The 26,266-nt window shown below is 42.7% G+C and overlaps 2 protein-coding genes across 3 annotated transcripts; both read right to left on the bottom strand.

The window, feature by feature from the left end:
* Positions 1-1,162: 1,162 nt before the first annotated feature.
* LOC136517420 (gibberellin 2-beta-dioxygenase 1-like) lies at positions 1,163-5,563 on the bottom strand. Its single transcript, XM_066510975.1, has 3 exons — positions 5,020-5,563; positions 2,768-3,125; positions 1,163-2,314 (listed from the first exon to the last, which is right to left on the bottom strand). The coding sequence occupies exons 1-3, from the start codon at positions 5,460-5,462 to the stop codon at positions 2,060-2,062; spliced, it is 1,056 nt and encodes a 351-aa protein (XP_066367072.1). The 5' UTR covers positions 5,463-5,563; the 3' UTR covers positions 1,163-2,059.
* A 6,467-nt stretch (positions 5,564-12,030) lies between these two features.
* LOC136517710 (mannosyl-oligosaccharide 1,2-alpha-mannosidase MNS3-like) lies at positions 12,031-16,308 on the bottom strand. 2 transcript variants are annotated; one of them, XM_066511352.1, is made up of 6 exons: positions 16,056-16,308; positions 13,666-14,615; positions 13,283-13,544; positions 12,962-13,159; positions 12,696-12,844; positions 12,031-12,616 (listed from the first exon to the last, which is right to left on the bottom strand). In XM_066511352.1, the coding sequence occupies exons 1-6, from the start codon at positions 16,152-16,154 to the stop codon at positions 12,346-12,348; spliced, it is 1,929 nt and encodes a 642-aa protein (XP_066367449.1). In that variant the 5' UTR covers positions 16,155-16,308; the 3' UTR covers positions 12,031-12,345. The 2 variants fall into 2 exon arrangements, with proteins under 2 accessions (XP_066367449.1, XP_066367450.1); XM_066511353.1 differs by having other exon boundaries at positions 13,666-14,703; positions 16,056-16,203.
* Between the last annotated feature and the right edge of the window lie 9,958 nt (positions 16,309-26,266).

Raw genomic sequence — 26,266 nt, 5'->3', positions numbered from 1 at the left:
AGCATGGTTGGGCAAGCTCTTGTTGGCCAAATTGGTTCGACAAGTGAAGGCGCCTCTAACAACCCATCATGTAATAATAGTGTAAAAAAAAAAAGTGAGCTCGTGATTGGAGGGCCGAACCAGAAGAGAGGAGGGCAGAACAAGCCAGCAAGCAGAGTTGCAACCAGAAGTGAAAAACGGTGAAAAAAATATATTTGGGTAAAAAAAAATGATTCTCCAACAAGTTGATAAAACTACTCTCTAAAATTAAGGAGTTGCGGTTTTCGACAAAATAAAATTAAGGAGTTGCTAAATCTGCCCATTAACTTGTCAAAGTTGCAAGCTCGCCTTCATGACCATGCTCCAACGTCCAACCTGCCCTGGGTGCGCCTGGCCAGCCATGGCTGCGCCTAGTCCCTAGCCACCAATGGATGGCCTTGCCTGTGGTTGGTTGGAGGCCTTGTTCGGCCAGCTGAAGACTGACGGGGGGTGGCTAAAGAACTGTCACAGCTTGGTGGTAGGGACGAGGTACGATCTAGGGGCGGTAGCATGCAAACCGATGGAGATGGCGAGAAAAAATAAATTAAGTTGTGGGCTTTTTTTCTTAGGAAACTACTATATGACCCTATTGAATAGTGAAAAATGAGTTTTCTACTTATTTTGTTAACTTGATAAATTAATTAGTTTTTTTAATCACACAGTACAATACAAACGATCACAGCATACGCACTCAGCCTATGAACATACATACCCATGCAAACCCTACCCTTATGAGCATATTCGAAGACTAGTTTAGTAAGTGAATTTTACAAAGCTCTTGAATGCTCTTAGGATGAAGTGGAAGAAATTCAAACTCAATCGAAGTTCATTCAAACGTGATCCAAAAAATTGCGAAAAAATCACCATAGATGTCGAGTTCAGTCTCATCAGAGTAAGGACTTCTGGTTAGTTGGATTAGGCCCATCTAGTTGAACTTAGCAAGTTCAACCGCCATTTCTATTTTTGGACCTTATAAGATGGATTAGGCCCATCTACTTTACGACACATGAAATTCAAATGTGCGCCTTGTCTTGTCTGTAGTTATTTTTTGAGTCTCTCTATCCAACAACTATATGTTTTATGCAGTTTCAATACATGAATTTTTTTTATCACAGAATTAAGATCCAACAGCCTCCACCCTCCTTCTACCTCCAGCCTTCAGCCTTCTTCTATCTCGAGACAATCACAAATCACAAGATCACAGATCCACAAATTACAAGAAATAATTTTTTTCTATGGAAGAACAAATCACAGCAGAGGAGGAGGAGAGGCTGCTGGAGGACGCGTGCGGCCAGACTCCACCGCTACCCAGGAGCAAGGAGCAAGCTGCAGCAGAGCAGTAGCCAGCCTCGAGCGGAGAGGCAAATCCTTACACCATATCCGGCCTCGAGTAGAGCGGATCCAGGGCGGTGTGACCTGCGCCTGCGGTGCCCGTGCCTGCGCCTGCAGGACAGAGGGAAAAAGAGAGAGAAAATCCATGTGTTTTTTTGCGCTAAAATACATATGTGTTGTATAGTATTTCTGTATTTTTTAGGGCAATTTCAACTTGGTACTGGCTTTGCGATTGTCGGAGTGTTAAGATAGTCGAGATATTCTTGTAACAGGTTGTGTCGTCTTATATATATTACAAGAGTAAAACAAAGAGTTGACATGTTGTTTGTTTCTTTATGAGAAAGAAGAAAGATTTTAGAGCCGACACGCCGGCGTGTTCGGCTGGTAACGGTGTGTTCGGCTGATAAAGTTCTTTCAGTTTATTCTTTCTTACGTAACACTGTTGAATGATCCCAAACCTACTGTGCAGTTTACCAGCCGAACACGCCCTTGTAAGCCACACCAGGGATTCTTTTCCCGGGCCTATACGCCGAGAGGCATCGCGTTCCAACATTCTCTACAAAAAAGTGACGAACTGACCAATACCAGCCGCTTTTTATTTCTATGGACAGAAAGCTATACGACACACAAACATTTGGTCCTACACTACACATCCCAGAAGGTACGTAGCCGATGAACCGAGCGGCGAGGGTGTCAGCGCGGCTAGCTACTAGCTCGTCGCCGTGGTCTCGAAGTAGCAGAGCCTGTTGTCGGCGAGCTTGGTCCGGTACGCGGAGGTCTTGTACTCCCTCCACGTGAAATCCCTGTACCGACGGCGGCCGCCCTCCCGGTCCACCAGCCCCGGCAGCGGCGCCAGGCGCTGGCGCGGTGGCGGCCCGCCGAAGAAGATGACCGACACCCGCGGCCGCGCGCTGCTCACCACCACCCGGTGCCGCACGCTCCGGAACCGCCCGTTGGTCAGCACCTGCAGGTTGCAGGATCATCAGAGATGAACATGGTTGTAACCGTGTGCGCGGGACATGTGTGTCTTGGAAAGGCAAGGCCTGATGAAGTGAACCAGCACCGACCCACCAGCAGCAGTACCGTACGGTTTTCCCACAAAAGAAAAAGGTTTTGCTGGAACGCCAGTTGGGCATCCACAAGATTCCCTCAAACATCACAGGTCACACACAGCCATTGGACACGGGTTGACATTGAAGGCAGGCAATGCAAAGGACAGGTGAGGGCGAGCATCGCAAGTTCGCAACCCTGCTCTGCTCCGTGCCGTACAGACTGCTACAGAGGAACCAAGCTTTTTTGCCTCGCAAAAAAGTAACGACTTGATGTGTCGGGCCGGGGAACTAGCCACTCGCTTTCATTCATCGTTGTAAAGTGTCATTAACTAAAATAATAATGTAATTAAATCAGAGTACAATACCTGCAATGCGTCGCCGACATTGACGAAGAAGGACCGGGTGTCGGAGGGCACGGAGACCCAGGTGCCGTCCCGCAGCGACATCTCCAGCCCGGCCGCGTCGTTGGAGCGGAGCACGGAGATGATCTGCGGGTCCGTGTGCTCGCCGAACCCCGTCAGCCGCCTCCTCACCTCCGCCGGCTCGCCGGCGGCCTCGGGCCGCGCCGGGTAGTGGTTCACCCTCAGCAGCGAGTCGCTGTCCCGGTCCAGCACCAGCCTGCTGAACACGCCCTCGTCGTCCAGGCCCAGACCTTGCGCCATCAGCTCCAGCACCGTGCACGTCATGCGTCGCACCGCCGCGATGTGCTCGTCCAAAACATCACTGCCCGTACGTACGTACGTACGTTCACAAGACAAAGCGAGAGCATGAGCAGACGATTGGACATGATTTGGCCGAAGTCGGCAGAAAAGGCTCTCATCAACAAAAAAATTCATTCGTCAGTCAGGGCCAGCTCGGAGTAGGGCACCCGGCCGGTAGGGGCTGCACACGTGCACCCAGGACTCCGACGCGCAAACCACACGTAACGCAAATTCTAGCTGCTACTACACAAAAAAGGCTCAAGGCTTCCATCTGGTCGGCCAGCTCAAAGTTGTATATTATTTCGACTTTACAAAAAGGCATACATAAATAATACGTACTAGTAAGAAAAGAAAGATCAATGCAAACGAGGGAAAATGGATAAGAACAAGTGACTAAGCAAAGCAGGGGATGGTGACCATGGAGGGAGGCAGCCGGCCCAGCTGACACGTACGCCTGCGGTCGATCTGCATGTCCATGTGATGGCCGCCGAGGTGCATGCATCGGACACCAGATAGTAGTATTGATCTACTGTCAGTTCTATGTTTATGCAGACAAACTTTGCCTCCGGCCATTTCCCTTCGTTTCCAAGCACATCGTTAGGTTTAGTCTTGGATAGATCATAGATGGATTCGAGTTCTCTGACGATGGGACACTGGATTGCACGATGTAAGGGTTTCTCGCTAGCTACATCACTTCTTTTTTGGTTTATTTTCTCCAGTGTAGAGCCATGATGAGATGCCAAGATAAGATTGTACTTCGAGTGCTAGAATTAACCTTATTCATCCTGTTTTAGTGAGATTTTCATGCAAAAGTCAGTGTAACAAACAAGGTTTAAGTTGTCATCGGTCAAAGATGTAGGGACTATACTCCTGTAAATAAATGTCTAATAGCTCTAGTAAAGACGAATCCAAATTGCTGAAGCCTGAAGATGGTTAAATCAGCTAAACGTGTGCACGGCAGTGTGGGTTTTGCAACAGAAAACGAGTAAGGGGCCGTTCGTTTCGCCGGGAATGACTGCATGGAAGGATTTCTGGCCGAAATTGTTAGCTAATTTATATAAGCCTTAACTTCCTAGAAGGAATCCTAGCCTCATTTTACTATAACCGAACGAGGCCTAAGAGATCTGGCATTTGCAACAAAATGTCTTATGGGACGCAAACTCAAGTTTCAAATAACTTACACATGCCTTTGGTGGAATTCGCCGCATGTTGTTCTATTTGTGTGTCACCTCTCCCAATCCATAATGTCTCTGCTTTTATCATGGCACGCTACGTGGAATCGATGGTCGGATTTATGGAGAAATGTGGCGTCCTCTGACAGTCATTCGTGTTCACCGAATGTTGTATCTATCCACGATGTGATAAAAGTTTTATATTGCCTGTTTTGCTATTGCCGTTGCGGCATTTTCTATTGATAAAGGTCATCGTTACGTAAATAAATAGGCAATGAACGCAATTGTCCCGTTCGCTTCGCTAATAAGCCAGAGCTGAAAATACTATTAACTAATTTATTGTGAGAGAAAAATACTGTTTATTGATTGAAAAAGTACGACTTATAAGCCAAGCGAACATGACAAATTATACTCCTTCGCAAAGGAATAGTGTCCATGTACAAGAAAACATGGATAAATTATGCGATTATAACAACCGTGATCTACATCTGTTTATTTGACTTATAAGCCGTATTTTTTTAGCTAACAAATAATATTTTTCTCTCACGTCAAATCAGTCAACGGTACTTTCAGCCATGACTTATCAGCCAAATAAATTTAAACAAACAGGACGCTAGTAAGTCTACACCGGCTGGACCCACGAGCAGAGACTGCGCGCCAACAACAACAATAATAATATAGCAATGCGCCATGACAATGCAGAATTTGATTTTACTACCACCAAGTAACGAGTGATGAACTCACCGGAAACAGGATGACTCCGCGCCCTCGGACAACGCCACTGGCGCGGCGGCGGCGCCCGCGGCGGTGACGCCAAGCAGGAGGTACTCGACCCAGCCGAGATCGCCGTTGTCGCCAATCCGCTTGCTGGCGTACCCGAACGGCGGGCTTCCGCCGCCTGCGCCTGCGGCGGCCTTGTCCTTGTCCCGCTGCGGGAGCGCGAAGAACGCGGCGGCCGCGGCGTCGAGGCGCGCCAGGAGCGGCGCCGGCACGCCGTGGCCCGTCACCTTGAAGAACCCGTGGTCCTCGCACGCCTTGGCCACCGCGCGCGCGGCCGCCGACCGGGCGGCGTCGGACGCCTCCACCGCGGACAGGTCGACCTCCGGCACCAAGGCCAGCGGGGGGGCGGCAAGCTGCACGGCCGGCAGCGCGATCTGCTCCAGCTCGCGCTTGGTGAGGACCACCATGGTTACAGTTACAGACTGGCGATGCAGCTGAGCTGCTGGGAATGTACGTACGTCGAAATAGAAACAGAGGGATGGTTTTGGTTGAGCTCGAGAGGATTTGGCTCGGAATCTTGGATGGGTCGGGATGGAGGAGGTGGCCTCTGTTTATATAGGCATGGATAGAGAGCAGAGCGGTCAGAGGTGTATGATACAGTGTAGGATACAGTGCACTGTTCAGCCACTGTTGTACTATCAATATCTTGCATGCCTAATCTTCCTTGTGATTTGTCGATCGAGTTTTTTTCGAGCGGTAGAATTCTGGGAATGTGCTTTTCACTGTTGGACTTTTCAGCTGTGGATGGTGATGAGAGTGAGAGCAAGAGGTTCACAGTGGAGATGGAGTTTTAAAGTTAATCCATTGCAATCAGCTAGCAGGGTAATCGAATTGCGGAAGTTCTCTAAGGGGGTAAGGATCCATCTGGTGATGTAAGGATGCAGAGAAAAGTAGAGATATTTGCTGGCTGAGTGATGAGTAGTAGATAAAAATGAGGGTTGGAGCTTCAAATCAACGGTAGGAGCGAGCGAACGAGCCCCAAACCGAAGCAAAGCGAAAAACCCATTTCAGTAGTATGTATTATTGTCTAGCATCCTCTAACCAGGAAAAGCGAAATTCCCCGCGTGGACGAATTGCGGCACGTTGCCACGCTAGCTGGGTGGGTGCTTGGGGGCCACCACAACGCCGGCCGACCGGCCGGCCCCGCGGCGTGCGGGTGGGCGAACGCGTAGCGCGGGGAAAGGGGCCAGGCGAGAGAGGTGGGTGGGACGTGGCCTCCCCGGGCCGCAGGCGCCCCCGCAAGGTGTACATACAATTACTCGGTAATTTGCATGATCTTACTCAGTAATTTGCAGGACACCACTCTTACCAGGTGATCTGTTTTACTAATTCTAAGTGCTTGCCTGTCTTCCTTTGTGTTTGATCTGAAAGCTCGCAGTAGCCATGCTAACAAGGCAAAGTTAAACAGGGATATCATTATTTTGACATGAATGACATAATATATATTAGTGTATGGCATACCATTTATGCGTCAAAAGTTAGAATCATTATCATCATTTATATATTTTTTATATATATTAGTGTATGGCTAGTAACAATTTTTAACCTTATACTACTTAGCCCGCCTGTTGATCCGTTTCTGGATCCGCCACTGCTGGTGAAAAGTTGTTGATAGAAATATCATACAAATGAATAAAAGGTAAATCTAAATTACACTCTAAAAAAATAATACACATGTTAACTTTTCAAAGGAAAAACAATTACTACCTTAACAATTTCAGTAGTTTCTTGGTTGGTTTTGTTGACTTAGCGATGGAGCCCACATGTTAGGGGCATCTTCTTTCTATTACATAAAAAACTCATATTTCATATCAAGTTAGATGAATAGTAGATTTCTATTAAAATTGTAAAGCTCAACGTGATCTATAACTTATGTGATTTACAAATTTATAGTTGATAACCTTTTTATGTAAGATAGTTAAGATGTCAAAATATTTATATTAAGTTTCAAAACTACCTTCAATGTTAACATGGTTTACTGTAGACCTCGATGTTATCTATGACTCTATTATAAACTATAGTTCACAACATTTTTATCCGAGGTCATTCATAGGTCCAAATATTCATTGTAAGTTCTCAGATTTTGAAATTTATATTTTCTGAAATTTTCAAGCAACCTTGAACATTGATATGGTCTATACCAAATTTGTAGATCTCAATGTGATGTATAATTTTATGATTGATATTTTTTTTCTGTTTGAGATCGTTTAGAGGATCAAATCTTTGTTTTTAAGTTCTTTGATTATCAATTTGAATTTTCAAGCAACCACTGATTGAGACACGCTCTATATAATATTTGTAGTGCTCGACGAGATCTAGAACTGTCTAACTGAAAAAGTTTTCATTTGGTATCATTTAGGATCCCAATATTTAATTAAAGATGACATGGCTAAAACCCAAAGACATGCGGGGCAACATGCCACATTTATGGTGCATTAGCCAAACCACCATCGAAACCATTTTAAAATACTTAATTTCCCCGGTTTTGAAGGTTAAGAAGGATATGTTTGTCCGGTATTCAAGTTCCATGGGGCTTTTTAAACTCAACAAGTTCAAGGGAGCAAATCAGACTTTACTCGTGAATAAATAATCTTGCAACCTTTTTAATGGGAAATGCAATGGATTTGCAGCTTTAGAAGATAACATTGATCTTGCAACCTTTTACTCGTGATAATAATCTTGCAACTCTTACTCGTCTGGTCATACAAGGGAGTGCTCCATAATTGAGATATCAGTAACTCTCACGGGTGTCCATTTCAACTTTATGCAACTTGTTATTTCCTAGTATCAAAGAAAAAAAAGACTATATTTTTCCATGGAGTTCGTAAGGCAAATAAATAATATAAACCCGTCATATTTGAAATAAAAGCATTCTTCTCCAGTGTGCGTGCTCTAGAATGAAGAACCTACGGGCACTTTACATGCCAGTTGCAGCGACATTGATATGCAGCCAACGATTGTAAATTATAAGCTAGAAGTACTGTTGGCTGGTTTGGTATGAGAGAAAAACATTATTGTAGCTTATAATCTATGATCGTATAAGCCAAAACGAACAGGTTGTCACTTGTCATGATCGTAAACATACATGTACACCACCATTTCTTTGTATTCATTGCCAGAATAAACTGATAATGTTAGCAGTTTCAAGTACCAACAAATCTAAAATAGAACAGGCAACAGTTACAAAGTCCAGTTCAAAAATTTGCCAGGTGAAATAGTGTCACACCAGTTTTAAAAACAAAACCGAGTATCAACTATACGTGTGCCCAAAAAGTCAAATCATACATATAAAGACAAATTACAACAGTATCAAAAGACAATGCTTTATTACTTAACGAATAATAATATAATATTATCACTTACATAGAGACAAAGCTTGCATCAAAGTAGCGGAATCATACATTCTAATCTTCAAGCGGAGCCTCCAAACACCACAGAGACGGTTGACTGGGTACATACGGCTAGCATTTCTCAGAAATCTCACTAGCTCCACCTTCTGTTACCCATCCGGATTTTTTTCAAAGTTTAAATATAAAGCAAGCATAAGTATATGTCGTACTCAACAATTACAACATGGGGTTGACGAGGCTCAAAAGGTTGACACTGGTTTAACCGCAGTTAGCTTTTAATTGAGTCACAGTTTTAAGCAATTGAGCAACGACAAGGTTCACATAAACCCATATAAACACATGGTCAGGTAAACATGAATAATGAATAGCATAAACAATTAATCAATAGTGATCATCTATTCCATAAAGGTCTAGGCCGCTCGTGACCGTGAGTACGGCTGATATACCAGTTTTACACTCTGCAGAGGTTGTACACTTTCACTGTGAGTCGTGATTTACCCTTTCGCCCGAGGTGATCAGCCTCTTGACCCACTACCAAGAAAGGTCGGCAGGGTTCACTATGAAGTCTTTCAGAAGTTCGTCTAATAAGTTAGGGCTATTAGGTTTTCAATTGGCAAGGAAATATAGAGCCCCCTTCTGAATGGCACATTCCGCGCAGGCTATACACATAGAGACAGAGGCAGCACTATACTCAGCTCGGCAAATCCCTTTTGCGCCCTTTCGGGTAACCACTAATAAGCTAGAAAATATTCTCATACTTGACTAAAGCTAGAGCCATATAGCCATCATCTACTACCGTGGGTATACCCCTAAGTAGAGGGATGTACACTGCGTTCGGCTGGTACACTTTCAGATTGTTTTAGCTTGTTTCAGCTTATTCTCTCTCACAGAACACTGTGCAGTGTACAGTGATTTTCGGATGGTTTTGGATGATTTAATAGTGTTCTGTGAGAGAGAATAAGCTGAAACAAGCTAAAACAAGCTGAAAGTGTACTAGGCTGGTGCAGTGTACAGTGATTTTCGGATGGTTTTGGATGATTCAATAGTGTTCTGTGAGAGAGAATAAGCTGAAACGAGCTAAAACAAGCTGAAAGTGTACCAGCCGAACGTAGTGTACATCCCTCTACTTAGGGGTATACTCACAGTAGTAGATGATGGCTATATGGCTCTGGCTTTAGTCAAGTATGATAAACCTTTCTAGCTTATCAGTGGTTACCCGAAAGGGCGCAAAAAAGGCTTGCCGAGCTGAGTACAGTGCTCGATACGGTTCGGCTGCCACAAGCACAGACTGAAGAGAAAAGAGAAAGAGATAGGAACGAATGTTCAGTGCTCACCGATGGCAAACAACGATCGACGGCCGGGGTTCGGCAAGGGATGGTACGTGGAGCACAGAGCAGGATATGGACGGTGGCTGGACGTGCATATGGAGAACGGCCTACGGTCTTTCCTGCAGCGTAGATGATCAGGCCACGGGACGATGCTGATGAGGTCTGAACAGCTTCCAAGCGACCTCTGGCGATGCTCCCGGGTGCATCCTTCACGGCGCCTTGATCTAAACGGCTTCTCCGGCGCAGTTTGGGCTGATTTCGATGGTGGCCGGCGGCGGTCGATGGTGGCTTGCGGTGGAGCTCTAATGGATGGCCCCTAAACGCACGCAGAGGTGAGATCGGTGGCGGCGGCCATGAGATCAGGCGGCTTGGAGGTATGCTAGGGTTTGGAAACAGGATATCTGCATCAAGGCATCACGGCCCAAAGCTTCTCGATCTGATCCTTTTACAGAGCGGCAGGTTTGGGCTCAGAGACAGAGTTGGAGCCGTCGGAATTTGGTGCAGCAGCATACGGGAGATGGGGAACGAATCTCCTTTGCTGAGATGGATTAGGATTAAGATTACATATTTTCGGAATATTTAATTTCACGACTAAAAATAATCCTAGAAAATCTAGAATTACTATTTGAGCCACGAAAAATACTCCGAAAGCTCTAAAAATTTGAGAAAATTTTCCAGAGACATTTTTGAACATGAGGAATCCAAATTAAGTATTTGGAGCTCATGGAGACATTTTGGAGCACATAAAAATTAGATTATGCTCGCAGAAAGTGGGAACTAGCTCCAGAAAAAAAGCTAGCCCGAAAAGTTCGCAAAGATATGTTGATGGATGATGAACTCAAATAAATGAATTAGAGTAGAAGGAAAAGATCTAGGGCAACTCCAAATGAAACGATTAAGACTGAAAAGGAGGTATTTGATTAAAAAAAAGACAGACAAGCCGAAGAAAGATAAACGACTTACTAAACGTGCTTTCAAACTTTTCACAATCACAACACATAGTCAACCAACAAGCAAACATCACATCAACCAAGCCCATCAAAATTAGAAAACTTTAAAATTCACAATTTTCTAATAACAAAATTTGCACTAGCTCAACTAAACTTGGTAAATTTTTATCCAAATATTAAAATTATTCATTTTTAGTGTTTTTCTATTCACAACCCAAAATCAGAAATTTTGGGGTGTGACAAATAGCACACATAATTATTTAATCCAGTACGAGCACAGCTAGTTTGAACTTCAGAGGAATACCGTTCAGAAAAGAAAAATGTTGTGGAACAAGTTTTATTAGACTTTCCCCATCTATTTCATTGATTTCATACCATCATGTCACAACGTACCATTATTAAGCTCATGGAATCACTTTGATAGATAATGCAATGTGCTTCAGTCAGAGAAGAGGCTCAAGGTGATGGAGAAACCAACCCGTAGTTTCAATGACATCTTTTTATCAGAAAAACGAGGGTCAAGAGGAAAAGCAAAATTTGTAACAGAGATGATCATCTATTCATCTCAAGGAATTTGCCCAAAACCTAACGAGGATGAAAAAGGGGAAATTATATTGAAGTAAACTAGAATGATAAAAAGGAAAAATGCATGTCTGCATCAACAGATCTTCAAACAATCGGTAAAAAATCATCTTGCATAAATAGAACATATATGCACCAACAGACTCTTCAAACAGTTGGTAAAAAAAAATCATCTTACATAAATAGAACTGCTAGCTCCTACGGTTTGTTACAAGGAAAAAATATGCCATCTACACAAATAAGTAATATCGAACGGTTCATCTATAACCGGAATACACTGATAGAAAGATGTCAAACAATTCACCTTATTCGTTTAATGAATGAAGTCAAATGCCAGACATTCTTTGAATGCATGCTGAAAAGACTAGTTGACCATTTAGCTAACTGAGAGACACTTCACCAACCGGTGGCTAAAATTTTAAGCGCTGAATCTAAAAAGCAAAACTTTACCATTTAAGCATGGCTAAAGCGTAAAAAATCAGTGAAATGGTTGTAATTACAACTAATGCAAGTACTCTGAAATATATTTCTCAAAATAAGGTCAAATATCTGGACAATTTAGTGGAATGCAATAAGATAATTTTATAAAAGAAAGGTTCTTAGTTAATCTTGAGATTAAGGAGATCTGCTTGCAATATCCTACATTAAGATAACACTGGGGCAGCCTCAAGAAGAAATGAGTAATGTATTAGCAATTAGCGGAGATGACAAGGATACTGCTAGTACTTACCAGCTACATGAAGCAATTTGGTGGAACATTGAAGGTCAAGAAAGAATGGCTGACGCATGATCATACAATTGTTGAAGATAAAAATCTTGGTGTAACTGCTAGCTGATTTCAAAATTTGAAGTTACTTAGTACAGACTACAGAGTACAAAAGTTGTATGGCCTTCCAATAAATACAAGTAAAAACCCCAAATCCTCAAATCAAGCATGACGATTCCAGAATCATGAGCTTGCCTCCAAGAACAGGTCATGCAAGGGATTCTCAGTTTCTCATTCCTCCAACTATGTTGTCAAGTATATTTGTCACAAATCTGTACTTCTCAGAATAGTACAACAGCTATAAACTTGGGAGACTACACAGAATGTGAAGCCCGTTCTGTAGACCGTATAACTGGAAGAGGATGGGCCTCTGTATTGAATACATACTTATCTAGCGGAAGGGTGTTGTTTTCATCAAACAGCAAATACAAATACTTCAATGTTTCTCCAAGGAAGAAAGTTTCCATTTTATCTCTCGTAGAAGGAGGTAGGCTTGTGACATCATCCAATGATGTGTAACCACCAGAATCAATTTTTGTGTACTTCTCAAAAGCCTGAAAGATCTGCCAACCCCACTCCCTATACCTGTTCGTGGAAAAGGAAGAAAAAGATTAGCAAACAGTGACTGATGCAAACTGAAAAGTAGGTAATCACCAAATCTCACTTGGGATCCTCTGTGATTCTATACAAAACAAATAGTGATTCCACAGTCTCTGGGCGTAGAAGATTGTGACGGTCAAGTGGTTTTATTATGATATCATTGATATATTTGGAGCTTTTATTCCCACCATCAGGCCCCCCTTCTGTATCACCCTGTAGAAACCCCATATCACAAGTTATTCATACGCAAAATCAAAATATTGAAACATAATTAAATATAAGGTAGACCAAACTCAGGAGTATATTAGGATGCATAGGCAAACCGTTTACCTCAATGTGGAAATAAGCTATTTCAGGAGCAAGGCCGGTAGAGGTCACAAAGTACATCTCAACACATGTTTTGGCCAGATCTTCAGCAAGCTGGAGATTTTCTTTATCTTCATCAGTTAACAAGTTACTTTCAAGAGCTTTTCTCTTGGTGATACCTTTAGTTGCACCAAGAGCAAGGGTACCAGGAAGAAAACACACCTGCAATATGAAGACATTCAGTGCTACCACAACACTAGAAAGGTCGCAAAAAATCTTGGCCAGATAAAGAAGAGACTAAGAATCTGAGTGCAAGAAAACAGATGCTAAGCGACAGTTGCATACCAGGTGATCCATTTTAGGACTAAACCCACCATTTCGTCCAGATGGAAGTTCCCCAACAAATACCAACCCATTTGGAACAGTTTTCCGAACAAGAAGATGCTTGACCCCTCTCATTGCTTCAGTATACATTTCAAATAGATACTTCAAACTACTGTCACGATATTCCTCTTGCTGAACCCACACTTTTAGCAGATACTCATAATAACTGTCCCCTCGAGATCCTAATCGAATATTCTCACCACTAAATTGACCAGAGGAGGGGCTGCATATAAAGTTAAAAATGAGAATATAAAGATTTCCTTTAAAACTTGATGCGTTTGAAGACAATCCAATGTAATGGCATTATGATGAATTAGTTGAATACAAAGGTAGAACAGGCATACTTGATGTAAATAGGCACCAGACCCTCCACCTTTGGGAGTGTATGCATATGCTCTAACACCTTCATTGCTGCCCTGTCATACTTAGGATCCCCTGATACTTTGCTGAGGTAACTGAACTCTAGTTGCAACGTTGAAGCTTCTGAAGTGCTGCTTAAGCCATCAGGGGCTGCATGTGCAGTGTGGTCACGAAGAATAACATCACTTAAAGGTATAGCTGTTGGGCTTGATGTAAAAGCCAATAATAACCTGTCGGCTAAATCCTTTGAAACTTTCAAAAGTCGCTCTGGATTAGCCTTTTTATATGTTACTGGTACTCCGGAGTCACCTGCCCCTGGATGATCACCACCACTCAAATGGTATGCACTAAGAAGCCCTCCCAAGACACGGATGGTAGTCTCAAATAAGTTAACCTGCCCTTTCTCACTGATTCTTTTCATTAGGTTGTCTTCAATCCATTTTGATGCTTCAGAAACAACATCATCAGCACCCATTATTATCGCAGTGTCCAAAGAATCCACAATAGTAGCTCCTAGACCACCTAACCCATCTGTGCCTCTGTGGCTCAGAGGCATAAGCTCATCATAACCCATTGCATACTTTTGGTAACCGGACCATGCATGTTCAAATGCTTCTTTAACTTTCTTCTGCCTGGATGTCCACTCAGATGAAGACTGCTGAAGCAGAGAATTATTTTTGTAGATTTCATTTGGAGGGAGGCGTGGGGGCAGCCTTGGTGGTTTTCTCCAGAATGTGCGTATATTGGGAGCTCTCTTGGCATTTTTATTCTGTACTTCTTTGCCATGTAGCTCACTGGATATAATACCCTCTGAGCCTTTGTGCAGAAATAAGTACAATAAGCCAGAAACCATCAACAGGCTCAAGAATTTACCAACAGTGAACTTTCCACAACGGTATTTGCTGCTGTTAGTAGACAAGGACTGTAGAACCATCTACACAGGAGAAAAAAAGGGCTTCGGCCTTAGGGAATAATAAGAACTAATGAGACCACAAATCCACAACAGCCTTGAATAAAGTCTCCTAGTGTAAGAAACAAAATAACTGATATAAACAGATGTCGCTCCTCATCAAATAGGATAAACAAAGATAGTTAAAATACTACAGTTCTTTCTCAGACATGAAGCAGATAAGTTTAAGACAAACAGCACTCGAACGTATAGTCCAAAGGATCAAGGTCATTCTAATTAGTACTCCCTCCATTCCAAACTATAAGACATTTTGTCTTTTCTAGATACATTGGTATTGCTATACGCTTAGATATACATTATTTCTAGATACATAGTAAAAGTAATGTATCTAGAAAAACCAAAAACATCTTATAATTTGGACGGAGGAAGTACTTCATTAGGGTAGTCCCAATGAAAGAAACTAGTAGTTTCTATAACATAGGATACCGCACCAAAAAAGTACTGCTTTCCAACCCATGGTTTCTATGAGTAATAACTATTTTCTCTTTCTCTCTTCCAACTCTATCTTTTCCTCCAATGAGAGTGCGACACGAGCTCCCTAGAAACTGGTGGTTTCTCTCCAATGGCGATTTCATGGTTTCTTGGTGCATTGGGTCAAGAGTAGACCTGGTTTCTTCATGAAGAAACCATTTCTATGATTTTTGCTCTCTTTCTTCATTAATTACGTTGCCATGTCAGCATTTTGCCTACGTGGCAAGTCATTTAATGAGGATAGAAACCATCATCAATGCACCATTGGGACTGCCCTTAATGAGCGTGTGAGCATGATCCTTGAAAACCAAAACATCTTATAATTTGGACGGAGGGAGTACTTCATTAATGAGTGTGTGAGCATGATCCTTTCGACTAATTAGAAGACCGTGATTAGTGCTTCATTAATGTATAGCTAAAATCTAGAAGCACAATGCGAGATCTCGGAAAATTTAAGTTCTATAGAGCACCAAATAAGCTCAAATATTTGCGGATATATAGCTTCAAAAGCAAGAAATGGATGAGGTAGAAAAGCTCATACAGACACGAGAGCAACAGCAATCATATGACACCAAACTAGCCGCTGATGCAATACACTACTCCAGGTCAAAGCGACCATTTGATCTAGTGAATGACCTCAAGCAGATCGAAACACTCTAGAGTAGCAGCGCCACACAACAATTAACCATAGCAAATCCAACGGTGACTAGACCCGCAGATCCGAGGACACGGATCCCTCATTCCAGCTGAAACCAGGCACAACCCATCAATCGACCAAATCACTCCCCGCAATGAATCGAGTCACGGCCGTAAACTCCAGTTCTCCACGGAGATCAAGATACACACACTAGAGCTAACTCTAGCCTTATTAGGAAAAATCAGCCTTTTTTTGTCAAACAATGGGGGCTTGGGTCGGGAGGGGAGGCGCCGCACCTTGAGGCGAGACCGGTGGCGGAACTTGGCGTTGTTGTAGGCACCGCCAGCGCAGACATCTCGCATCGAGTAGGGGAGAGGGCCCGAGGTGCCGCTCATCTGCGCGGGAGCGGGGTTGGGAAGGGGCCTTCTAGAGGCTTCTGGAAGGAGGCGGGGTTCGCCTCCGCTGCGTCGCGCGCGAGATCCGGGTGGGGTGTGGGACGGGAGCTGGACGCGGGGCGGACTGACGGGAGAAGACCGCGACCTACGGAGAGGCCCGTTGCGATGCGGTTGGCCTGTTAGGTGTTGGCCAGTTTATGCGAGAAAAAAAAAAAAAAAAAGTTTTAGCTAGAAAAACTTTACGATCATTTACGATAAGCCATAGTCAAATAAACAGGACTACCACAGCTTCTATTTTTTATTTGTTTATTGCCGTCATAATTTATACTAAAACATACTTGTACTAAAAAAATACTTTGATTTGGATATTTTGTTTTTGCCGAACGAAATTTAATTCAACTCATAACTTCTACTTATACTAAAAAATACTTTGATCTAGATATTTTGTTTTTGCCAAACGAAATTTATGTCCTTTTCACAAGGTATATGGTCTTGTCGAGGCACTCGTGCTTGCCCCACCTCCTGTGCAAGCTGCTACATCTGCTCGTGCTTGCCACGCCTGTCCACCCGCCCCGCGTCTGCTGATGCGCCTACTCGACGTCCACAACTCTATGCGCTCGTCAGCCAAGCTCGAACTGTCATGGCGAGATGGAGGGAAAGGAAGGGAGGGGAGAGGAGAGGGCGAGGCGCTCCATGTGAGGAAGGCGCTAGGTAGGAGGCAAAGTCCTGTCGTCGCTGTCCGCTAGCCATGGGCGTCATTGTAGCATATGCAACATCTGATCTACTTTTGAAATATTCAAATAAAATATTTACAACATACGTCTGAAGACATAATAAAGCACTTGAAACATGCGTAGATAGCCATTTGCAGCATGGGCATCACCAAGATGTTGGATATAATATGGGCTTGGCCCATATAATATTTAATAAATCAAATAAAACTCTATGATACGTAACATTAAGTGTTGTATGGTTTAATACCATACGGGATTTTGACTGAATGCTGACTCAGCTTATATGGTTGAAAATTATTCATCTAAATTGAGAAGCTGAGAAAATGATAAAGGCGTGCCACACGCGCACGCCGTTGCCATCGGCCGGGCCGGGCCGTGGGCCATGGCGAGCGGGTGGGCGTGGCCAGTCTTTTGCCACTTAAATCCACATTATCACGGGAGTTTCACTCTTTGATGGTGGAGGCGAATAGACTGCGTCAGTTACCGTTCCTTCCGCTTCTCGTCTCTTGGGATTCTCCGCTACCTTTGTCTTCTTCCCCGACCGCAGCCATATATCCGTGTCTTCCGTTAGTTCAGACCCTGTCTTCGCAACCACTACCGAGAGAACCACACTTCCATAGCCTTCTGGTTTCTCTGTCCCGTATCTCTGCGCGTACGGAGTAGCGAGAGAGCAGGTGCCTCCGGAACCCTCGTCCGCCAGAGAACCTAGCACGGGGTGCACAGCGATTAGGTTTTTGGGGAGCGATCCGCGACTGCTCGTCCACGCACATCTTCTTCCCGGTGATTACCTGCGGAACGTCAAGGCGTCTTCTTTCTGGTGATCTGTTCGTGGGACTGCACTGCGAACATCTTCCTACATCAACTGTGGTCCGCGACTTCGAGCAACGCACTATGTCGACTAGTGCGAATGGAGCCTCTGATGCCCTCGGCATGTGACCCTTCGCTGGGTATAGTCTAATTTCTGTACTTTGTGTTTTTACTGTATTCACGAGTATGTCATCTTTGCATGCTGTAATGTTCATAAGAAATATACACATGCACATATATGTTGTCATAAACCTGCTGATGTTATTTTTCTGGATTAAACTAATAATGAAATTGCATAAATTCCTAACAATCTAAAAACCTAATGTTAGACAATTTTCTGTCAGTGGTTTTGCTGCTGCTTTAAAGCCAAATAATTTTGATGGCAATAATTTCATGATATGACGTGCTAAGATGGTATTGTGGTTGACTGCGATGAATTGCTATCACGCCTGCGCAGAGGGAAGCCTGAATAGTTTACTCCTAAGGAGGAGCGAAAGTTCTTGGCTGTCGATAATATGTTTCGAGGTGCCGTTATTAGTGCACTTCATCCCAAGTATGAGAAAAACTACATATCTTGCACATCAGGCAAAGAGTTATGTGATGCTCTTGAGGCAAAGTTTAGGAGTTTCTGATGCTGGCAGTGAGCTATACCTTATGGAAGCAGCTATATGACTACAAAATAGGTTGAAAACCAGTTCTGTGATCGAACAGGCTCATGAGATACAGGCGCTAGCGAAGGAACTAGAATATTTCCATAGTCTATTGCCCGATAAGTTTATGGCCAATGGTATAATCGCTAAGCTGCCATCTTCTTGGGAGGGATTTGCTACTTCTCTAAAATACAAGAGACAAGAGTTTAGCGTGGCTAAGCTTATTGGATCTCTTGATGTTGAGGAGAGGGCAAGAGCAAAAGACAACCGTGGAAAAGGAGTTGAGTCTTCCGCTGCCAATATAGTGCAGAAGAAAAACTCATTTGCATCTCGTAATAAAAAGAAGAAGAACATGCAAGAGAACAACAATGCAAAGCCTAAGCAGACTACACAGTTTAAGAAGAAAAACAATAAGAAAGGTGGAGGATGCTTTATTTGCGGGAGTGATGAGCATTGGGCAAGTGCGTGCCCAGACCGCAAATATAAGTAAGAAAAGAAATCAGCAAATATGGTAATTAGCGAGACAGGAGGAGGAACATCTGGGTACGGATAATTCTTTACCTTTTGTTCTTTCAGTTTATCTTTCACCTAAGTGGTGGATGGACAGTGGTGCTAATATTCATGTGTGTGCTGATATTTCTTTGTTTATTTCCTATCAGGCCGGAGCCTTGCTGATGGGAAATAGTTCGCATGCGTGTGTTCTTGGTGCTGGTACGGTCGTTCTGAAGTTTACTTTGAGAAAGACAATGCTATTAAAGAACGTGCAGCATGTCTTCTCCATCGAGAAGAATCTTGTTAGCGCTTCTCAGATGTATCGCGATGGTTTTAAAATTATGCTTGAGTCCAATAAATGTGTTGTGTCAAGACATGGAACTTTTGTTGGAAAAGGTTATGATTGCGGAGGCTTGTTCTGCTTATCTTTGCTTGATGATGTGTGTAATAAAGTGGTGAACAATGTTAATGTTTCGGATGAGTCGAATATATGGCATTCACGACTTTGTCATATTAATTTTGGCTGTCTCACACGGCTTGCAAATCTGAATTTAATCCCAAAATTTAACTTAGTCAAAGATTCTAAGTGGCAGGTGTGTGTGCAATCGAAGCAACCGCGCAAGCCTAACAAGGCTGCTAAGGCGAGGAACTTGGCACCATTAGAACTTGTTCATTCTGATTTATGCGAAATGAATGACGAATTGGCTAAAGGGGGTAGACGATACTTCATGACATTTATAGACAATTGTACTAGATTTTGCTACGTGTATTTATTGAAAACAAAAGATGAAGCGTTGCATTATTTTAAAGTCTATAAAGCTGAGGTAGAAAATCAACTTGAGAAGAAAATCAAGCGTTTGTGGTCCGATCGCGGGGAAGAATATTTCTCAAATGAATTTTTAGAGTTTTGCGTGGTGCATGGAATTATTCATGAGAGGACGCCACCATACTCACCACAGTCCAATGGGATTGCAGAGAGAAAGAACCGCACTCTAACTGATTTGGTTAATGCCATGTTAGAGACTGCGGGACTATCTAAGGAATGGTGGGGTGAGGCTATATTGACAAGCATGTCATATCCTAAATAGAGTGCCCATAAAGAACAAAGAAATCACATCCATTCGAGGAATGGGAGAAGAAGAGATTAAATCTCTCTTACCTGTGAACTTGGGGTTATTTGACAAAGGTGAATGTACCAATAAACAAAAAGCGAAAGCTTGGACCAAAGACTGTTGATGGTGTCTTTCTTGGTTATGCCATTCACAGCGTGGGATTATAGATTTTTAATTATAAACTCTAGTGTTCCTAAGATGGCTGTTGATACAATCATAGAATCTAGAGACGCTATATTTTTTAAGAATGAGTTTCCCATGAAAAATGCACCTAGCACAACTAGTCATGAATTTATAATTCCTCATGAGCATGAAAATTTTACTTCGATAGAACAAATTGAGGAACCCTATGTGCAAAATCCTAAGAAGGATGACACTATAGTCACCTGGAAAAGCAAGAGACACAGGACTGCAAAGTCTTTTGGTGATGACTATATTGTGTACCTTGTGGATGACACACCAACAACCATTGAAGAGGCATATTCCTCTCTTGATGCTGACTTATGGAAGGAAGTAGTACTGAGTGAGATGGATTTTGTTATGTCTAATAGAACTTGGGAAATAGTTGATCGTCCCTATGGATGCAAGCCTATAGGTTGTAAATGGGTGTTCAAGAAAAAAGCTTACGCCTGATGGTACTATTGAGAGGTACAAGGCAAGGCTTATGGCCAAGGGTTATACTCAAAAGGAAGGTGAGGATTTCTTTGATACTTATTCACCGATTGCCCGATTGACCACAATTTAAGTTTTGCTTTCCCTGGCAGCCTCTTATGGTCTTATCGTTCATCAAATGGATGTTAAGACAGCTTTCTGTTTACACTAAAATTTGGGAGAAAGAACGCGGGAACTCGCAGGCTTTCAAGGTTGTGCCAGTCAAGAAAGATCGATGACAGCCGATTCGAATACAACTCTAGGATCAGATATATTAGGGTGACGTCAGCAGACAGCAATGATGAACTACGGTTGGCACCGGGAAATTACATGTCGGACTCTACAAAAAATGAAAAATTAGAGTCCAAGTTATCTTAAATTAGGAATGTTTTTATTTTATGCCAAAGGTTGTAAACAAATCGTGCTCAGGTAGGACTCGTGTTTAGGCTCCGGATATAAATACCAAACCCCGGCTATTGTAAAATCAATCAATCAATCAAATACAAGTCAATTACTTTTTTCGACTCTGGCCACCCCTTAGGAGTAGGAGTAGAGTAGATCTCGGTGAGTTCTTCGGCAAGTACGGCTGCATTGATCCGGTCGACCTCCACTGCTTGTTGTAAGTACCATCATGAATTATACCTCTGTCCGTATGGCTGCATCGATCCGGTCGACCCCCACTGTGGCTCTGGTATAAGCTAGTTATCGACTCTTGCCTAATTCAAGTATGGCCTGTGTGATTCTGCCTCACACCCCACTGCTTGAATTGGATCAAGGTCAAGTTATCGGCTCTATCTTAGAGTGGCAGTCTTTGGTAGATTCATTAAGTTACCGATATTGCTTATTGCTTTCATTGCTTATCTAATTACAACAATATCACTCTGCCCGATTGAGATTGATCTGGATTGGCCTCATATCTTATTTAACTCATCATTTGCTAATCTAAAACTGATCTAATCTACATCTTAAGTGACGAGTTATGTTTTTATCGGCTGTTTTGCGTCAATCTTAATCATGCATAGCGTGCGGTTAAGGCATGTTTAATCTTGAGTAGATCTATCGGTTAGCGAGAACCATTTTATGGCCCGCCATCATGGCCTGTGGGATTCTGCCTCTCACCCCACTATTGGCACCATAGAGTGGGGATCGTTGGTTGATAGATCTATTCCTAAGAAAACGTGACCTTAACTGTGCGCTATGCATGAATCGGCTGTTTAGCCGACATCGAATGCTTTCACGAACAGTTCACATCACGATATCGTTGAAGTAGAGATAAGTTGAAAGATGTGTTAGCCTTATGATCTTATTATTGTATTATGGTCTGCATGATTCTGCCTCATGCCCCACTGATATTAGTAATGAGTTAGGGTCGTCGAGTCTATTGTTGTTTCTACGGCCTGCATGATTCTGCCTCATGCCCCACTGGTCATGGCGATAGATGAGATCTAACATGTTTATTAGATTTATCTTTATTAAATGATTAAGTGATGTTGAATTGTTTCTTTATATAAAAAGGAGTTCGGTTACTCATAATCATTGGCTCAGTATGGACCGATCATCATTGATATCTTATTGGTATTGATTAATATTCGTTTAAATGATGTTTATCCTGAATGATAACTGATTCTCTTCACACGACCCCATGAGCTATAACTGACTTATTCTCATGAATATACTGGAATCGGCTATTTAACCGATTTCCTTTCATATCGGCTCTCACAGCCGTACATTCGGGACTATCTAGCAACACTGGCATGTCCCGCCCTTAATTACTGATGAACTTTCTCTCTTTGTCGATTATAGGGCCAAATTGACTGGCACGCCTCGGGAGAATTACGTAAGATCGACCACCACTACGCTGAAGCAAGGCGGATCTGCTCCATTGAGCGGACCCTTTTGGCTTGCTGCATGTGTCCTCGACACGGGACGGAATTCTGTGTCGACACACGTTTCTGGCATGCTCGGTGGGACCCCACAGTCATCATGGCGGTTCATAACAACGATAACATCCTTATGGTACATTATGAAGACCTACCTGATGAAGATAAGGATACCATCAACAAAGCTACATAAGAATTTCAGAAAAAGTGTTTGTTGTCCTACACCAAAACATGTGACAACACAATTATTCGGAAATTTCCACTACCAAGAGTTCTACTACACGGATAGACAGATACAGTCGAAGCTAAAGAAAGGCGTTTCTTTACGAAAGCCATAGACAAGTCTGTTTGTGATGCTCTATCAAGCCGCAATGAAGCTTTCATTGACGCATTTCACGATGCCTTGAAAAAGGCGATTCATGGAATTCCAGTTGGTCAGGTTGGATCGACTTATTATAATATTCTAGATCCGTTGACCTAAGAGACTAATCAAGTCGGTACCAGTCATCAAGAAGCAGCACCAACTGGTAATGGTGGTGTCCAGACACTTCAAGGTTCATCTAAACAAACTCTGGGTACTGCTACAAATTAGATACAGTACAATTCTGGACCGTCAGTACAGCATGTGCATGTAACACCCCGGGTGTTTAAATATTAAAAACAGGACATGTCATCATATGCATTGCAAGGCATTGGTCATATTGCAAACTTTGATATGCATTCACTAAAACAAGTTTACCTTTATGTTATGAGTGTTGAATTGGATTGTTTGAATCAAGTTCAAAATTTGGTCTGGATTTGAATTTTTGAGAAAACCCTAATTTTCAGCATTTAAATCCTACCCTAAAAACTCATTTCAAAATCTAAGCATATTTTGGGGTTGAGCCCAAAACCAAAAGTGTAGAGCTTGACAAGTTATACAAAGTTTGTTTTTGGAGTTTTCAAAGTTGTTATGAAAAATTTGAAGTAATTCAAAAAGGCGTACTTCGTTAAATGTTCCCTATTTGAATTCAAAAATTCATTTCAAAATGTAGACCGAATTAGGGATTAGTTATAAAAGCAAAGTTGTAGAACTTGGAATTTTGAACAACTTTTATTTTTGGAGATTTTTGAGTTGTTACACAAATTTGGGAGTAATTTGAATTTGAAAACAAAGGGCAATTATGTAAATTCTGTGAACAGTGTTCACCGCCTAAGCTACACCGCCGATGACCTTTGGTTTGCTTCCAAGCGCGGTCGTGGCCGTCTTTGGCATCGCGCTGGCGCGGTGAAGGCCACAGCGCAGCTTCCTTGCGCTTCTGAGCCGCGCTATTTAGACTTGGCCGTCGCCGTTTGTCCCCGCTCTCTTGTTCTGTTTTCCCAATGCCACGGCCATAACTCCAGTGAGCTCTCACCGTCGCTTTAGCGCACTCCTGCTGCTGAAAAGCTTGTCACAGCTCCGCCTACTACTTACGCACCCAACCAACCTATTTTTGTCGTTTGACTTCGCCAGGAACTCGCTGTCCACGCCCTTCTTCCTCGCGGCCGGCAACCTCACCCGCGATCCCGTTTCGTCGTGGCCAGCGCGTTGCGGTGAGTCTCTGTCCTTGCCGAGCCGTGATTTAGTTTCGCCGCAATGCCGTGGTGCTTTGTACCTTGATGCTTGCTCAAATTGTCCACCGCAACCACCGGAGCGCCACCGTCGCCGTTGCTTGCTCTACCGTGACCGCTGTGACCATCGAACGACGTCTCCAGTGCTCCTTCGGCCTTGTGCTCTACTCAGTCGCGTTGGGGGTGAGCTGCTGATGCTTTCTAGGCCATCTGTTTAAGCTTTACAAGTCTCATGTCGCCAGCGTAGCGTAGACACGCCGTCGAGGCCGCCATGGGCCAGCGTAGTGCTCGGTCCAGTCCGTAGCTAGTCCAGCTTGTGCCCCAAATCGATGCGCCTAGTCGAGGGTAGTGTTTTGGTACCTTGGTCGTCACCGTTGGTCTCGCCGTCGATGAGATATCGCCTATCAGCGGGCGTGTCGCCGGAGTCAAAGCCTGAGGTTGAAGATGACATGTGGGGTCGGTTGTTAGTGACTCAGCGTTCAAAATGAATTTTCTGTTTTTCAGATTTGAATGAATAGTGATATGATTTGTTATTTTTGTGTAGAATTATTTAGAGTTCCAAAAATTATGAACATTTTTGTGTGACCTCTCTATGATGTATATTATTTAAGAAAATATGAAATATTATTTTTCAATACTTTTTGAATGTGATGAAAATTACTCAATTAATTAATAAATGGGTTTCCATGATTTTTCTAGGCTTAATTAATTATCCAAAAATTATGAAAATTGTTTTGGCACTTAGTTATCATGTAATGAACATTTACAAAAATTTTGTGGTTAATTGGAACAAGTTGATTTATTTCATAATTCTTAATTAAATAATTAATTCATAAAAGCTAATAGTAACTTTTAATGATTTAAGTTTTGATTGAATTTTTGATTGAGTGATGTCCTTGGGTCATTAGTTGGTAATGATCTTTGGCAATTGATGTAAGTAGTACGAAAAAGATTTGGTTAGTTTGACTTGTAACTATACCGCGAAGGAAAGTTGTATTTAAATTGTTAATTTTTGCATCCATCATCGAGCATCATGTTTCGTATTCCGCATCATGTTAAACATGGCATTGTTACTATGTGTAGTGAATGAAGGTGAACACATGGTAGTTAATCAAGTTGCGGAGGAGGTTAATCCATCTGTTGAGGTCAGATCGAATACTTGTGAAACGTCGCAGGAACTGGACTTTTCCATCAATGAAGGCAAGCCCCGGATGCATACAACCCTACCTTGTGTTTTACAAATTAATTTTGCTTTTGCTTTTCTTTACTGCATTAAGTGATTAGGAGTTAAGTAAAAGCCTAATTGGTGCATTACCAACATTGTTTTTCCATATCTACCTTGTTACTAGATTTATTTCATAAATGACTAGTTATGCTTAGTCATGCTTAGCCGGGTGATTACCTGTCACCTGTGAATTTTAAATAGATCTTTGGTTACTTATGTTATCATGAGATATGAGCATGGGAAGAAATAAATCTAGACCGGGCGGACTCGGTGTGTGAGAGCCACAAGACATGGAGGTCTTGTGAGCGGCTTCTTTCTGCCTATGTCGATTAAGGTCCGTACCGTTGTTGAATTGCATGAGGTGAGACTTTGTAGTACTAACCAGATACTCTGGTAAGCCTTAACTTGGCGATTCTAGTATGAGAATGGCTACTCATGCACTGGGAGTGGAGAGATGGCGGGAATAGCGTGTACCCACATGGCCATGTCCTAGAATGGTGGAGTACTGTATTCTCAGGTGGCGTGGACCCGTTCTTGTTTTAGAAGACCTGAGGGTAGGTTGGTATATGTAGGTCAGGGACCTGCATATGTCGTGTGGTCTGGAATCCCCAGCTGGGTTATAATCGGTTCGAATCGTCATTGCTCCTCTGTTATGGAGACTCAACTCACTGTTCATCATAGTAGTTTAATAACTGAAACTTGAGAATGGTTTGTGAAGGTGTTGGATATGAAGTTTCATGATCTCAATGCAGATCATGTCATCTTTGTATATGATTTTATGAAGTTTTAACTGTCGAAATAAAGAATTTGTAAAAAAAAGGCTTTTACGTAAAAAGAACTTTGATTATTGCTAAAGCCCTACCTTGAATCCCTAAGCCTGCATTCCTGAGTTTATCAGTCTTATTTCGGTTAAGTCTTGTTGAGTACTTTTATACTCAAGGTTCGTTGACCCTTGTTGCAGGTGAGCCTCA

Source organism: Miscanthus floridulus, chromosome 17, assembly GCF_019320115.1.
Source record: "Miscanthus floridulus cultivar M001 chromosome 17, ASM1932011v1, whole genome shotgun sequence".
Classification (NCBI taxonomy): Eukaryota; Viridiplantae; Streptophyta; class Magnoliopsida; order Poales; family Poaceae; genus Miscanthus; species Miscanthus floridulus.
The sequence above is the reverse complement of the archived record's forward strand: the minus strand, read 5'-3'. Positions and strand labels throughout refer to the sequence as shown.